Raw genomic sequence first — 16,115 nt, forward strand, 5'->3', positions numbered from 1 at the left:
CATGCATACCCGTAGGAAGGCTTCCTGCCTTGGCAAACAGAGGTGTGGGCAGTTCCTCCGGAGGGCCCACATACTGGTGCCACGGGGCTGCCACTTGAACAGCGGCTTAGCAGAGCGTGGCACGTCCCGGCGCCCTGAGGCTGGGCTGGATGCCAGGACCAAGTCCCTCTCTCCGGCACCGCGGAAGCAAGGGAATAGCCAAGACCAAGCCGCAGGCTGTGCCGGCCGCTAGGGGACAACACGCCCACCTGGACCTGCTGGCCCCCCGCGAGCCGTCCCTCCCCACGTGCAATGCACGCCGCCACGCAGGTGTCACAGCTCACAGGCTGTGTCCACGCTCGGCCCCTCGGCTCCTGGGGGGATCCCCCCTCTCCAGTGCGGCGACCCTCTCTCGGGGGCCCACTCTCAGCTGGGGGGTCTGTCCCTCCACCTCCGGGACGGCGCCTCTCAGGGCCTTCAGCCGCCTGCCTCCGCCATGAGTCCCTTCGGGGGGTCCCCTCCCTCTGGACCCCCGGGGCCTCCCCTCCCAGGAGGAACAGCGCCCCCCTGCTCCCCAGCCCAGAGCGACGATCAGCCAGCAAAACAGGAGGGTCTATGGAGCTTTGAACAGCAACGGCTCTCCCAGGCCTGGCCCTCAGCCCTCACGTCAGTCTCCCCTGCAGCCGGCTGAGTCCTGCCTGCTCCGCTCTGCCCCCCAAAACCAGCCCCCGTCCCCCAGCAGAGCCTCCGATACCCCCAGCCACAGCCCCTCCCCCGTCCAGTGTCTTCTCCCCACCTGGGCCTCTCTTTTTCTCCTCCCTCCTCTGTCCAATGTTCTCCCCTCGCTGGGGGCAGCAGAGCCGGGTCCCTCTCTGCAGCCTCTGGCCACGGCCACGTCCTCCGAGCAGGGTCGGGGTCCCCAGGGTCCCAGACCCCACGGCTCCAGTTCTGGGCTGGTCTCTGCAACAACAAACTCCCCCCCCCCCCTTTGTCACATTAAACCAGTATCCTCCGGGCACCGAGAGCCCCCCCGTGTGCACCCCCCTTGAAACCCCAAAACTCCCCCCTTCCTCACATCAGGGCACCGCGAAACGGGGGCACCAACCTGCACACAGCTCCGTGCTGCGTCCGGCTCTGGCGGCCAGTCTCCTGCCGGTTGCACTCCGCAGGGCCAGCCCTAGGAGGGTGGGGGGCACCCCACCCCCAGTCCGCCTCTCCCCCCAGCTCCCTCCCATGCGACATGGCTGGGGGGCAGCATGTGGCTCGTGTGGTCACACAGCAGTGCTAGGAAGGGGGGTGGGGCTGGCGCTGGCAGCGTGCTCCGCCGTGCCATATTCGCTGAGCCAACCTGCAGCTTTGCCAGGCCGGCCCCGGGCGCACAGGAGACCCCAGGAAGAGACCAGCCCATGGGGACTCCCCCGGAGTTTTCTGCAGAGCCCCGGGTGCCTGTGCCCGGCCCTCGGGGCGTGGCTAGTCCGCCGTGTGTGGATACCTGGTGCCTGGAGGCCCCTGTACCACGCGGGCCCCTGTTTTCAGGTGCCCACCTGTGCCGAGATGCAGCTTGTGCCGAGATGCAGACGTGGCCTGAGTTCTGTGTGTGGGGCGGGCAGCCGGGGGTTGGGCAATGGGGCATCCCTGGACTGAGGGTGCTAAGAGCAGCAGGGCTCTGGGGTAGGGGGTGGGGGCTGGCGGGCCAGGCCGTGGCTGTGGGTAGCTGGTGGGGGCTGTCCTGGGACCAGACCTATTCAACCTATTAAATGATCTATAGAAAGGGGTAAGCAGGGAGGTGGCAAAGTCTGCAGGTGATCCCAAAGTGCTGAAGATAGTTCAGATCAAAGCGGACGGTGACGCACTCCCAAAAGATCTCCCCAAACTGAGTGACTGGGCAACAACATGGCCAATGAAATTGAATGCTGATGAATGTAAAGTAATGCCATTTGGAAAACATCATCCCAGCTCCACACAGGCTACGTCTACACTGGCATGATTTTCCAGAAATGCTTTTAACGGAAAAGTTTTCCGTTAAAAGCATTTTCGGAAAAGCGCGTCTAGATTGGCAGGACACTTTTGCGGAAAAGCACTTTTTCCGGAAAAGCGTCCGTGGCCAACCTAGACGCGCTTTTCCGCAAAAAAGCCCCGATCGTCATTTTCACCATCGGGGCTTTTTTGTGGAAAACAGTCCTGTGCTGTCTACACGGGCCCTTTTGCGCAAAAGTCTTTCGGGAAAAGACTTTTGCCTGATCGGGAGCAGCATCGTATTTCCGTAAAAGCACTGACGATCTTACATGAGAACGTCTGTGTTCTTGCAGAAATTCAAGCGGCCAGTGTAGACAGCTGGCAAGTTTTTCCACAAAATCAAATGATTTTGCGGAAAAACTTGCCAGTCTAGACACAGCCACACAGTACGATGGGGACTAATTTAGCTACAACTACTCAAGAGAGAGACCTTGGAGACACTGTGGAGAGCTCTCTGAAAACATCCACTCGGGCTATGTCTAGACTGCAGGCTTCTTTCGAAAGAGGCTCTTTCGAAAGCATCTTTCGAAAGAGCATCTTTCGAAAGATCGCGTCTAGACTGCAGGCGGATCTTTCGAAAGAGAAATCCGCTTTTTCGAAAGAGAGCACCCAGCGAGTATGGATGCTCTCTTTCGAAGACGGCCTCTTTACATTGAAGAACGCCTTCTTTCGAAAGAGGAACTTTCGAAGGAAGGCGTTCTTCCTCGTGAAACGAGGTTTACCGCCATCGAAAGAAAAGCCGCGTTCTTTCGAAATAATTTCGAAAGAACGCGGCTTGAGTCTGGACGCAGGGGAAGTTTTTTCGGGAAAAGGCTACTTTTCCCGAAAAAACCCCTGAGTCTGGACACTGCCTCAGTGTGCAGCAGCAGGCAAAAAAACAAACACAATGTTAGGAATCATTAAAAGGGATAGAGAATAAGACAGAGAATACCTTATTGCCTCTGTATAAATCCATGGGACGCCCACATCTGGAATACTACGTAGAGACGTGGTCACCTCATCTCCAAAAAGATCTCTTGGCATTGGAAAAGGTTCAGAAACGGGCAACAGAAATGATGAGGGCTTTGGGACAGGTGCCGTATGAAGAGAGATTAAAAAGACGGGAACTTTTCAGTTTAGAAAAGAGGAGACTAAGGGGGGATAGGAGAGAGGTCTATAAAATCATGAGTGGTGTGGAGAAAGTAAATAAGGAAAAGTTATTTACTTATTCCCACAATATAAGAACAAATGAAATGAATGGGCAGCAGGTTTAAAACAAATCAAAGGAAGTTTTTCTTCACTCAGTGCACAGCCAACCTGTGGAACTCCTCGCCAGAGGATGGTGGAAGACCAGGACTTTAATCGGGTTCAAAAAAGAGCTAGAAAGTTTCATAGTGGTTAGGTCCATCAATACTTACTAGCCAGGCTGGTTAGGAATGGTGACCCTTCACTCTGTTTGTCAGGGGCTGGGAATGGGTGACGGGATGAATCAGTTGGTGTTTCCCTGTTCGGTTCACTCCCTCTGGGGCACCTGGCCGCCGTGGGCAGACAGGACACTGGGCTGGACAGACCTTCGGGCTGACCCAGCCTGGCTGTTCTTACGGGCATTTTTATGGCGAGAGTGGCGGGGGAACCCCAGGTCCCGGTCTGATGCCAACCTGGCTAACTCCGTTCTGCCTACGTAACATCCCGGTGGCTCCCGCTGGGCCGGTTCCTGTCCCAAATGGATCGAAGTGGCGCGGCCCCCTGCCAGGCAGCAGCCCTCTTCCTCTCCAGAGGTGGCTGCATGGCTGTGATGGGGGCCTGCCATGAACCCGCTGGGACCATGCACATCTCTCTGCCTGTGCTAGCCCTCCCCTCGGCGGCTCTCGAAACGCTTCGCAAACAGCCACACGCACGCCGCACGGCGCTCCTGCCAGGCGGGCCAGCAACGCTGCCCCCATGTAGCCAGCTGGGGAAACTGAGGCACGATGAGGCGGGGAGGGGACAGCGAGTCAGTGGCAGCGACGGGAATGGAGCCCGGGGGTCCGGATGTCCAATCCCGCGCGGCGCTAGTGGGCCCGTGCGGATGCGTTCGGCGGGGGTGTCGGTCTGTCTGTGTCCGGCAGCCCAGTTTGAGGTGCAGAAGCTGGAGTCCAGGCGCTGGGGGGGAGGGGAGGGGAGGCCCGAGCCGATGGAGTCTCTTCTCTTTCCCCCTCCAGGAGACGGGCCCCGGCCCCCCCACGGCGCCACACGTCAGGACGGAGCTGCTGGGCGGGGCACCATGCCTGCGCCCGCCTGTGGGGCTCTGCTCCTGGCCCTCAGCGTGTCCTTCCACCTCCGCACAGGTAGGCCGCGATGCCGGGAGCGGGGCCGGGACCCCCCAGGGCTGGGACCCCCCAAGCCCTCCAGCATAAGCCCCGCTCAGGCTCCTCCGTGCAGCGTGAGGGGGCCAGGCCAGCTGCCAAGGAATCCCCCTAGCGCCCCGCCCCTCCCTCGCCCACACACGGGCGGCTTGCTCTGAGCCAGCAGGTGCCACCTCCCTGCCGCCCCTCGCCCGCCCTGCTGCCAGCCAGGGGGCTCCGTGGGAGAAGTCCCTGCCCTGGGGAGGGAGGGGCCTGGCCCCCGGAGAGGAGACTCGAGCGGGGGGCATTTCCAGAGGCCGTGGGCACACGCCAGCCTGGGCTGGGGCCGTTCTCCCTTCCAGCGAGGCCAGCCTGGGCCGGGTCGCCGGGCTCGCCAGCTGGCATGACGTGGATCGGCACCGGGGGGGTGTCCTGGGGCTGGGGGCCTCGGCAGTGCCGCCCCGCTGGTGTTAGGGGCTGCAGACCCCTCCCTGGGCCTGGCGTGTCTGACCTCGCCCCGGCCCAGCCCCCCACGTGGGAATCGGCCAGAACCAGCCCTGGGGAGGGTTAGGGTGCCCGGCACAAGGTGTCCGTCCCCCAGGCACGTCCGAGAGGGGCCAGCTGGGCCCCCCAGCCTCCCGCCCCTCTGCCAGGCTGGGCACCCAGACTCTGACCCGCTCTCCTGTGTGCCCAGCGGGGGCCGACCGGTGCGGCGGGGGCAGCAACGTCTTCACGGAGCTGCCGGAGAACAGCCCCCACGGCACCTTGGTGGCCAACCTGACGCTCTCCGGGGAGCCGGGGGGCAGCAGCCTGCAGCTGGCGCTCAGCGGCTCCGACGCCGGGTGGTTCTTCCTGGAGGGGAGGACGGTCCGGCTCAGCGTCTCGTCCGGGGCGGCGCTGGACCGAGAGGTACGGTGCGGCATCAGCCCCCTCGCCCCAGCGCTTCTCCCCCATGGCCCTGGCGAGATGCCCGCCCTGCCGGGCACGGTGGCTGCCCGGGGGTGCCCAGGAGCTTGGAAACTCTTCCCAAGGGGCGCACAGAGACGTCCAGCCGTGGGGCTGACCCTTGAGTGTGGCCTCGCCAGGGGAATCCGGCCCCTGCCCTGCTCAGCCACCTACCGGAGAGGGGCCCTGCGGCTCGCCCGCAAGTGGGGATGTGATGACTCAGGAACGGAACAGGGCTGCTGCCTGTGCCAGGGCTGTCTCTCCGCCTGTGTCCTAGGCAGCAACCTCCACCAGGTGTCCTACCGCCTGTGCCAGGGCTGTCTCTCCGCCTGTGTCCTAGGTAGCAACCCCCACCAGGTGTCCTACCGCCTGTGCCGGGGCTGTCTCTCCGCCTGTGTCCTAGGGAGCAACCCCCACCAGGTGTCCTACCGCCTGTGCCGGGGCTGTCTCTCCGCCTGTGTCCTAGGTAGCAACCCCCACCAGGTGTCCTACCGCCTATGCCGGGGCTGTCTCTCCGCCTGTGTCCTAGGTAGCAACCCCCACCAGGTGTCCTACCGCCTGTGCCGGGGCTGTCTCTCCGCCTGTGTCCTAGGGAGCAACCCCCACCAGGTGTCCTACCGCCTGTGCCGGGGCTGTCTCTCCGCCTGTGTCCTAGGTAGCAACCCCCACCAGGTGTCCTACCGCCTATGCCGGGGCTGTCTCTCCGCCTGTGTCCTAGGTAGCAACCCCCACCAGGTGTCCTACCGCCTGTGCCGGGGCTGTCTCTCCGCCTGTGTCCTAGGGAGCAACCCCCACCAGGTGTCCTACCACCTGTGCCAGGGCTGTCTCTCCGCCTGTGTCCTAGGCAGCAACCCCCACCAGGTGTCCTACCACCTGTGCCGGGGCTGTCTCTCCGCCTGTGTCCTAGGCAGCAACCCCCACCAGGTGTCCTACCACCTGTGCCAGGGCTGTCTCTCCGCCTGTGTCCTAGGCAGCAACCCCCACCAGGTGTCCTACCACCTGTGCCGGGGCGGTCTCTCCACCTGTGTCCAAGGTAGCACCCCCCAGGTGTCCTACCCCCTGTGCCAGGGCTGTCTCTCCGCCTGTGTCCTAGGTAGCAACCCCTACCAGGTGTCCTACCGCCTGTGCCGGGGCTGTCTCTCCGCCTGTGTCCAAGGTAGCACCCCCCCACCAGGTGTCCAAGGTAACACCCCCCACCAGGTGTCTTGTCGCCTGTGCCTGGGTTGTCCCTCTGCCTGTGTCCAACGTAGCACCACCCCACCAGGTGTCCTACCGCCTGTGCCGGGGCCGTCTCTCCGCCTGTGTCCTAGGCAGCAACCCCTACCAGGTGTCCTACCGCCTGTGCCAGGGCTGTCTCTCCGCCTGTGTCCTAGGTAGCAACCCCTACCAGGTGTCCTACCGCCTGTGCTGGGGCTGTCTCTCCGCCTGTGTCCTAGGTAGCAACCCCTACCAGGTGTCCTACCGCCTGTGCCGGGGCTGTCTCTCCGCCTGTGTCCAAGGTAGCACCCCCCCACCAGGTGTCCAAGGTAACACCCCCCACCAGGTGTCTTGTCGCCTGTGCCTGGGTTGTCCCTCTGCCTGTGTCCAACGTAGCACCACCCCACCAGGTGTCCTACCGCCTGTGCCAGGGCTGTCCCTCCACCTGTGTCCAGGGTACCACCACCCCTTCGGGTGTCCTGCTGCCTGTGCCTGGAGCAGCGGCAGTGCCAAGTGCGTGGGCCCCATCCCTGCACCCTACGGGCAGGCAGTTGCTGGCGCCCTGGCTCTGGTTCTTGTGCAGAGCCCTCGCTGACACCAGGGCCTTGGGGTGCCCCAGCCTGGCAGGGTGGGCGCAGGGTGGGCAGGTGGGAGCAGCCGGCCCATCGCTTCTAAGGACTCTCCCCCCGGCCCCCCGTGTCTTGCAGGCGCTGGAGTCCCCTGTGCTGATGGTGGCGCTCACCTGCACGGAGGACGGCTTCTCTCCGGTACGGGCCCCCCTGGGCGGGACAGGGCACCCAGGGCTTCCCCTGGGATTTCGGAGCCCTGGGGTCAAGCCCCTGCTCTGCAGCAGGCACCATGCGGGGGCCCTGGGCAAGTCACCCAGTTGCTCTGTGCCTCAGTTCCCATCTGCCCTCCCTCGGGTGTGTGGGGCTCGGTGGTTATGGGATGGGGTCAGATGGACAGGCCAGCAGAGCCGCTCCAGGCCCGCCACTCCCAGCAGGGGGCGCTGTGAGGAGGCATTTGGGGTAGGGGATGCTGGGAGGAGGTGGGGGGCCCTCAGCAGGGGGCGCTGTGAGGAGGCGGTGGGGGCTCTGGGGGCGCAGGGCAGGGGCACTGTGAGGAGGAGGCGGGGAGATATTGGGGGCGCAGGGCAGGGGCGCTGTGAGGAGGCGGAGGAGTATTGGGGGCGCAGGGCACGGGTGCTGTGAGGAAAGGAGGGGTATTGGGGGCGCAGGGCACGGGTGCTGTGAGGAGGCGGGGGGGTATTGGGGGCGCAGGGCTGGGGTGCTGTGAGGAGGCGGGGGGGTATTGGGGGCGCAGGGCTGGGGTGCTGTGAGGAGGCAGGGGGGTATTGGGGGCGCAGGGCTGGGGTGCTGTGAGGAGGCGGAGGAGTATTGGGGGCGCAGGGCACGGGTGCTGTGAGGAGGCGGAGGGGTATTGGGGGCGCAGGGCACGGGTGCTGTGAGGAGGCGGGGGGGTATTGGGGGCGCAGGGCTGGGGAGCTGTGAGGAGGCGGGGGCTATTGGGGGCGCAGGGCAGGGGTGCTGTGAGGAGGCGGGGGGCTATTGGGGGCGCAGGGCAGGGGTGCTGTGAGGAGGCGGAGGAGTATTGGGGGCACAGGGCAGGGGCGCTGTGAAGAGGTGGGGGGTTTTGGGGGCGCAGGGCAGGGGTGCTGTGAGGAGGCGGGGGGGTATTGGGGGCGCAGGGCTGGGGAGCTGTGAGGAGGCAGGGGGGTATTGGGGGAGCAGGGTAGGGGCGCTGTGAGGAGGCGGGGGGTATTGGGGGAGCAGGGCAGGGGTGCTGTGAGGAGGCGGGGGGTATTGGGGGAGCAGGGCAGGGGCGCTGTGAGGAGGCAGAGGGGTATTGGGGTGCAGGGCAGGGGGTATTGGGGGCGCAGGGCAGGGGTGCTGTGAGGAGGCGGGGGGTATTGGGGGTGCAGGGCAGGGGTGCTGTGAGGAGGCGGGGGGGTATTGGGGGTGCAGGGCAGGGGCGCTGTGAGGAGGTGGGGGGTATTGGGGCGCAGGGCAGGGGTCCTGTGAGGAGGCAGAGGGGTATTGGGGGCGCAGGGCAGGGGTGCTGTGAGGAGGTGGGGGGTATTGGGGCGCAGGGCAGGGGCGCTGTGAGGAGGCAGAGGGGTATTGGGGGAGCAGGGCAGGGGCGCTGTGAGGAGGCAGAGGGGTATTGGGGGCGCAGGGCAGGGGTGCTGTGACGAGGCGGGGGGTATTGGGGGCGCAGGGCAGGGGCGCTGTGAGGAGGCGGGGAGGATTGGGGGTGCAGGGCAGGGGTGCTGTGAGGAGGCGGGGTGTATTGGGGGTGCAGGGCAGGGGCACTGTGAGGAGGTGGGGGGTATTGGGGCGCAGAGTAGGGGCGCTGTGAGGATGCAGGGGGGTATTGGGGACGCAGAGCAGGGGCGCTGTGAGGAGGTGGGGGGTATTGGGATGCAGGGCAGGGGCGCTGTCAGGAGGCAGGGGGGTATTGGGGGAGCAGGGCAGGGGTGCTGTGAGGAGGCTGGGGGGTATTGGGGGAGCAGGGCAGGGGTGCTGTGAGGAGGCTGGGGGGTATTGGGGGAGCAGGGCAGGGGCGCTGTGAGGAGGCGTGGGGGTATTGGGGGAACAGGGCAGGGGCGCTGTGAGGAGGCGGGGGGGTATTGGGGGAGCAGGGCAGGGGCGCTGTGAGGAGGTGGGGGGGTATTGGGGGCGCAGGGCAGGGGCGCTGTGAGGAGGTGGGGGTATTGGGGGCGCAGGGCAGGGGCGCTGTGAGGAGGCTGGGGGTATTGGGGGAGCAGGGCAGGGGCGCTGTGAGGAGGTGGGGGTATTGGGGGCGCAGGGCAGGGGCGCTGTGAGGAGGCGGGGGGGTATTGGGGGAGCAGGGCAGGGGCGCTGTGAGGAGGCGGGGGGGTATTGGGGGAGCAGGGCAGGGGTGCTGTGAGGAGGTGGGGGAGTATTGGGGGCGCAGGGCAGGGGTGCTGTGAGGAGGTGGGGGGGTATTGGGGGCGCAGGGCAGGGGCGCTGTGAGGAGGTGGGGGTGCTGGGGGCACAGGGCAGGGGCGCTGTGAGGAGGTGGGGGTATTGGGGGCGCAGGGCAGGGGCGCTGTGAGGAGGCGGGGGGGTATTGGGGGAGCAGGGCAGGGGCGCTGTGAGGAGGCGGGGGGGTATTGGGGGAGCAGGGCAGGGGTGCTGTGAGGAGGTGGGGGAGTATTGGGGGCGCAGGGCAGGGGTGCTGTGAGGAGGTGGGGGGGTATTGGGGGCGCAGGGCAGGGGCGCTGTGAGGAGGTGGGGGTGCTGGGGGCACAGGGCAGGGGCGCTGTGAGGAGGTGGGGGTATTGGGGGCGCAGGGCAGGGGCGCTGTGAGGAGGTGGGGGTATTGGGGGAGCAGGGCAGGGGTGCTGTGAGGAGGTGGGGGAGTATTGGGGGCGCAGGGCAGGGGTGCTGTGAGGAGGTGGGGGGGTATTGGGGGCGCAGGGCAGGGGCGCTGTGAGGAGGTGGGGGTATTGGGGGCGCAGGGCAGGGGCGCTGTGAGGAGGTGGGGGTATTGGGGGTGCAGGGCAGGGGCGCTGTGAGGAGGTGGGGGTGCTGGGGGCACAGGGCAGGGGCGCTGTGAGGAGGTGGGGGTGGGGGGTGGGGGCGCAGGGCAGGGGTGCTGTGAGGAGGTGGGGGGGTATTGGGGGCGCAGGGCAGGGGCGCTGTGAGGAGGTGGGGGTGCTGGGGGCACAGGGCAGGGGCGCTGTGAGGAGGTGGGGGGGTATTGGGGGCGCAGGGCAGGGGCGCTGTGAGGAGGTGGGGGTATTGGGGGTGCAGGGCAGGGGCGCTGTGAGGAGGTGGGGGTATTGGGGGCGCAGGGCAGGGGCGCTGTGAGGAGGTGGGGGGGTATTGGGGGCGCAGGGCAGGGGCGCTGTGAGGAGGTGGGGGTATTGGGGGTGCAGGGCAGGGGCGCTGTGAGGAGGTGGGGGGGTATTGGGGGCGCAGGGCAGGGGTGCTGTGAGGAGGCGGGGGGGTATTGGGGGAACAGGGCAGGGGCGCTGTGAGGAGGCGGGGGGGTATTGGGGGAGCAGGGCAGGGGTGCTGTGAGGAGGAGGTGGGGGGTATTGGGGGCGCAGGGCAGGGGCGCTGTGAGGAGGTGGGGGGGTATTGGGGGAGCAGGGCAGGGGCGCTGTGAGGAGGTGGGGGTATTGGGGGTGCAGGGCAGGGGCGCTGTGAGGAGGTGGGGGTATTGGGGGAGCAGGGCAGGGGCGCTGTGAGGAGGTGGGGGTATTGGGGGTGCAGGGCAGGGGCGCTGTGAGGAGGTGGGGGTATTGGGGGCACAGGGCAGGGGCGCTGTGAGGAGGTGGGGGGGGATTGGGGGCGCAGGGCAGGGGCGCTGTGAGGAGGTGGGGGTGCTGGGGGAGCAGGGGAGGGGCGCTGTGAGGAGGTGGGGGGGTACTGGGAGCGCAGGGCAGGGGCGCTGTGAGGAGGTGGGGGTATTGGGGGCGCAGGGCAGGGGCGCTGTGAGGAGGTGGGGGTGCTGGGGGCACAGGGCAGGGGCGCTGTGAGGAGGTGGGGGTGCTGGGGGCACAGGGCAGGGGCGCTGTGAGGAGGTGGGGGGGTATTGGGGGCGCAGGGCAGGGGTGCTGTGAGGAGGTGGGGGGGTATTGGGGGCGCAGGGCAGGGGCTCTGTCTGCAGCATCCCCCTGGCACATCGAGCGGTTTGTCTATGGGGCGTCACTCTGGGGTGCCTCAGTCTCTTGCCCCCTTGGAGGCCGCCTGTGCCCCGGGGCCCAGCACCCATCTCCCGGCCTGGCCCCCCAGGTCGAGTACCGGATCATCGTGCAGGTGCTGAACGAGAACGACAACCGGCCCCGGTTCCTGGAGGACTCCGTCCTGGCCCAGAACATCAGTGAGGTGCGGGGGGAGGGGGGCAGGGAGGGCGGATCCCGCCTGGGGCAGAGCTGGGCCTTGCACCCCGCGATCCCAGCCCAGCCCAGAGCGTGGGGACTGCGCAGGGTGTGGGAGGGGTGGAGCCCTGTGACTAGGGGCCCAGAGGCTAAGGGGATGGGCAGGAGGGGGAGGGGAGCCCTGTGCGGCGGGGGGCAGGCGTGGGGCCCAGCCGGGGGGCAGGAGGCCCGTGCGGCGGGGGGCAGGCGTGGGGCACAGCCGGGGGCAGGAGGCCCGTGCGGCGGGGGGCAGGCGTGGGGCCCAGCCGGGGGGCAGGAGGCCCGTGCGGCGGGGGGCAGGCGTGGGGCCCAGCCGGGGGGCAGGAGGCCCGTGCGGCGGGGGGCAGGTGTGGGGCACAGCCTGGGGGCAGGAGGCCCGTGCGGCGGGGGGCAGGCGTGGGGCACAGCCTGGGGGCAGGAGGCCCGTGCGGCGGGGGGCAGGCGTGGGGCACAGCCGGGGGCAGGAGGCCCGTGCGGCGGGGGGCAGGCGTGGGGCACAGCCGGGGGGCAGGCGGCCCATGCAGCGGGGGGCAGGCGTGGGGCACAGCCGGGGGCAGGAGGCCCGTGCGGCGGGGGGCAGGCGTGGGGCACAGCCGGGGGCAGGAGGCCCGTGCGGCGGGGGGCAGGCGTGGGGCACAGCCGGGGGCAGGAGGCCCGTGCGGCGGGGGGCAGGCGTGGGGCACAGCCGGGGGGCAGGCGGCCCATGCAGCGGGGGGCAGGCGTGGGGCACAGCCGGGGGCAGGAGGCCCGTGCGGCGGGGGGCAGGCGTGGGGCACAGCCGGGGGCAGGAGGCCCGTGCGGCGGGGGGCAGGCCCCTAACCAGCGTCCCCTGCAGCTGGCGGCGGTGCACTCCGTGGTGTTCAGCGCCCAGGCGGAGGACAAGGACGGAGACACCCTCATGTACGTGATTGACAGCGCCTCGGTGAGTCCCGCCCCTCGCCCCGGGGGGGGGGGGGGGGGGGGGGTGCCTGGGGATGCAGTTCCCACTGCTCAGCACTAGGGGGAGCCGGGCAGGCCGGGGGGGGGGGGGGGGACAGCCAGGGCCCCTCTGTGCGCCAGCCTCCTGTCACATGGCAAGCTGGGACCCTGCCTGGCCAGCACTGGCCCCTTGAGGGGGTTGGGCCGGCCCCGTGGCCCTGGGCTGAGCCGGCTCCATGCCCGGCTGGCTCCGGGACGCTCCCTTCCCGCGGGCCATGCAGCCGCGCCGGCTATGCCCCCGCCCCGCCCCGCGGCCTGGCCAGGGGAGCTGGGCTGAGCCGGTCCGGGCGGCCCCTGGCGTGGGCGTGGATTATCCAGCGGCGCGAGGACGCCGGGCGTGGGCGTGGGCGGGCAGGGATCAGGCCTGCACGTGTCGTGCGGGGGCGGGGGGATTACGGGGCGGGCAGTGCCGGGGGGCAGGGTCCCGTGTGGCCGGCGACCAGGCTGCGGGCGGCACAGCGCCAAGCGGCCGGGCACCCAGCCTCATCCCCCCTTTGCCACCCAGGCCGACAGCAAGTACTTCCGGATCGACCTGCCCAACAGCGGGAAGATCGTGCTGGCCAAAGCGCTGGATTTTGAGACCAAGCGCCACCTGGAGGTGGTGGTCCACGCCGTGGTAAGGGGGCACCGCCGCACTTGCCCACCTCCCCGCCCCCTCTGCCCACGTGGGCTCCTCAGCATGGTCCCAGAGTCTCTCCTCTCTGTTAGAGCCAGAGGGAGCCAGCCAGCCAGGGGGCCTTGTCCACAGAGACGGGGTAGCTGCGGAGGCCCAGGTGTCATGCCAGCTTCTCCAGTCAGTGTGTTGGGCTTCATCTGCGGAACTCCCTGCTGCAGTGGATTATTGGGTGTGATACTGAGGGCTGGGGAAGCCCATGGCCAAAGCATTCTAGATGGGCATGGGGAACTGGGGCAGTTCCCCTGCTCACGGGCCCCACCAGACCAGCACGAGGTCTACAAGGAATTCCCAGCCATTTCTCCTCCCATGGCAGGTATTAGGAGAGTTTTGCCCTCCTCACAGCATTATGCATTGGTTGGAGCTGAAGCCCAGATACCGGGTGCGATGGGCCTTCCATCTGAGCTGGGGGCCAGCTTCCAGGGAGGGACGTGTGTTGGGCTTAGGAACATGGGAATTGCTCGATGGGGGGGTGTCGGTCGAATCCAGTGTCCTGTCAGGCTGGCCAGGAGCAGCTGATGGAGAGGATGGAGAGGTGCAGGGGACACTGTGGTGACAGAGATGGGGCAAAATGCCCATAGGGGATGTCCCCTTGGGCCCCCCAGCAGCGAGAGTCTGGCTAAGGCTTGTGACCCACCCACAACGCTTTAATGCCTTGCTGTGCCACTGCTGGATGTTCAGATTATCCATGCAAATGGGTAGCCCCACTCAGCCCTTTGATTCTATGACTTCCAGCGGCGGTGAGTTCCACAGGTTTCCGGGAGGCGTGTGCGAAAACCCATTTCCTTCCAGTGCTAGTGAATGTGCCCCTTCTGGCGGGAGTGGCCTTCCTCGCCCTGGCTTCCACCCCGCCGGCGCCCAGGCTCCAGGTCTCTCCAGCCCACCCCCTTTTCGCCTTCGCTTTCACCCTCTTCCTTTGTCCTGTGTGGTTCTCCTTAACTCTGCCCATTTCCTTCTGCTCTGCCTCAGGGCTCCCGCCCGCCCTGGGGGGTCTTGGGTCTGCCCCGGTTCCCCCTGCGCCGCCCTCCCAGCGTTTCTAGAGGCACCGGAGCCACTGGCTGGATTTCCCCTCCCCCTGGAAGCCTGTCAGTTTCTCTTTGCCCAGCCCCATCTATCAGGGCTGTGGCCGGACTCTGCCGCCTACGGAACAGCTGTGGCAGGAGCCAGCAGGCCACCTTGGCCCCCACCCCGCCCTTTAACCATCCCCTCGTTAGCTCGCTAATCACCCAGGCCTAAGCAATTAGCTCCCAATCTGCCTTGTGCCAGATGCTTCTGGAGTGCACAGTGGTGAGTGAATCCTCGGCTGCCCCCACGCCATCACACATGGTCCCTGGAGTGATGGGTGCTGGGGTCCCTGAGGGAGATGGGGTGCTGAGGTCCCCGTGGGAGGTGGGTGCTGGGGACCCCGGAGATGGGTGCTGGGGTCCCTGCGGGACATGGTTTCCAAGGGGGCAAGATGCACACGCTAAACGGTACCTAGCTTGTGCTAATGCAGCTCTGCTTGGAGTGGGGTGCAGGGATCAGTGTGTATGTGTGTGTGAGTGTGAGAGAGAGAGAGTGCGACAGACATCCGCATGTCTGTGTGTGAGACACACCGAGATCCGTGTGAGGTGTGTGCGTGTGTTGGGGGGCTGGAGCCGGTGAGTGTGACAGACACACAGATCTGTGCATTTGTGTGTGCGTGTGTGGAAAGATGCAGAGAAATTTGTCTGTGGGTGACAGAGCTCTCTGGGCATGAGGGGTGTGAGGGAGACGGAGAGATCAGGGTGAGCTGTGAATGCAATGGACACACAGAGATTGGCATCAGAGGGGTCGCTGTGTTAGTCTGAATCTGCAATAGCGGCGAGGAGTCCTGTGGCACCTTAGAGACTAACTGAAGTGTAGGAGCATAAGCTTTCGTGGGCAAAGACCCACTTCGTCAGATGCATGTAGTGGAAATTTCCAGAGGCAGGTATAAATATGCAGGCCAGAATCAGGCTGTGACAGAGATCTGGGGTAGGTTTTACAGAGCTCAGCGTGCGACAGAGATCAGAGGTGAGAGAGCTCAGTGTGCACCAGAGATCTGGGGTGGGTGTGACAGAGAGCAGTGTGCAACAGATCAGTGGTGAAAGAGCTCAGTGTGCGACACAGATCAGCGGTGAGAGAGATCTGAGGTAGGTGCGACAGAGATCAGTGGTGAGAGAGTTCAGCGTGCACCAGAGCTCTGGGGTGGGTGTGACAGAGATCTGAGGTAGATGTGACAGAGAGCAGTGTGCGACAGATCAACGGTGAGAGAGTTCAGCATGCACCAGAGATCTGAGGTAGGTGCGACAGATATCAGTGGTGAGAGAGTTCAGCATGCAACACAGATCAGCAGTGAGAGATCAGCGTGCGACAGAGATCAGTGGTGAGAGAGATCAGCAAGCACCAGAGATCTGGATTGGGTGTGACAGAGAGCCGTGTGCGACACAGATCAGCGGTGAGAGAGATCAGTGTGCGACAGAGATCTGAGGTAGGTGTGACAGAGAGCAGTGTGCGACAGATCAGCAGTGAGAGAGATCAGCGTGCGACAGAGATCAGTGGTGAGAGATCAGCGTGCGACAGATCTGGGGTGGGTGTGACAAAGAGCAGTGTGCGACAGATCAGTGGTGAGAGAGCTCAGTGTGCAACACAGATCAGCAGTGAGAGATCAGCGTGCGACAGAGATCAGCGGTGAGAGAGATCAGCATGCACCAGAGATCTGGGTTGGGTGTGACAGAGAGCCGTGTGCGACACAGATCAGCGGTGAGAGAGATCAGCGTGCGACAGAGATCTGAGGTAGGTGTGACAGAGAGCAGTGTGACAGATCAGCGGTGAGAGAGATCAGCGTGCAACAGATCTGAGGTAGGTGTGACAGAGCAGTGTGCGACAGATCAGCAGTGAGAGAGATCAGCGTGCGACAGAGATCTGAGGTAGGTGTGACAGAGAGCAGTGTGCGACAGATCAGCGGTGAGAGAGATCAGCGTGCGACAGAGATCTGAGGTAGGTGTGACAGAGAGCCGTGTGCGACAGATCAGTGGTGAGAGAGATCAGCGTGCAACAGAGATCTGAGGTAGGTGTGACAGAGAGCAGTGTGCGACAGATCAGCAGTGAG

The 16,115-nt window shown here is 65.8% G+C and overlaps 1 protein-coding gene across 2 annotated transcripts in view; it reads left to right on the forward strand.

Moving 5' to 3' along the window:
- Positions 1-16,115, forward strand: part of LOC142827995 (protocadherin-15-like) — a 66,985-nt gene that overhangs the window by 28,284 nt on the left and 22,586 nt on the right. For both annotated transcript variants that reach the window (XM_075924982.2, XM_089777964.1), the window contains exons 2-7: positions 4,176-4,301; positions 4,993-5,207; positions 7,148-7,207; positions 11,228-11,320; positions 12,188-12,274; positions 12,836-12,946. In XM_075924982.2, the coding sequence (XP_075781097.2) occupies positions 4,238-4,301; positions 4,993-5,207; positions 7,148-7,207; positions 11,228-11,320; positions 12,188-12,274; positions 12,836-12,946 (630 nt within the window). In that variant the 5' untranslated portion in view covers positions 4,176-4,237. The remainder of the gene's footprint in view (positions 1-4,175; positions 4,302-4,992; positions 5,208-7,147; positions 7,208-11,227; positions 11,321-12,187; positions 12,275-12,835; positions 12,947-16,115) is intronic.

This window comes from Pelodiscus sinensis, chromosome 1 (genome assembly GCF_052426305.1).
Source record: "Pelodiscus sinensis isolate ZL-2025 chromosome 1, ASM5242630v1, whole genome shotgun sequence".
Lineage (NCBI taxonomy): Eukaryota > Metazoa > Chordata > Testudines > Trionychidae > Pelodiscus > Pelodiscus sinensis.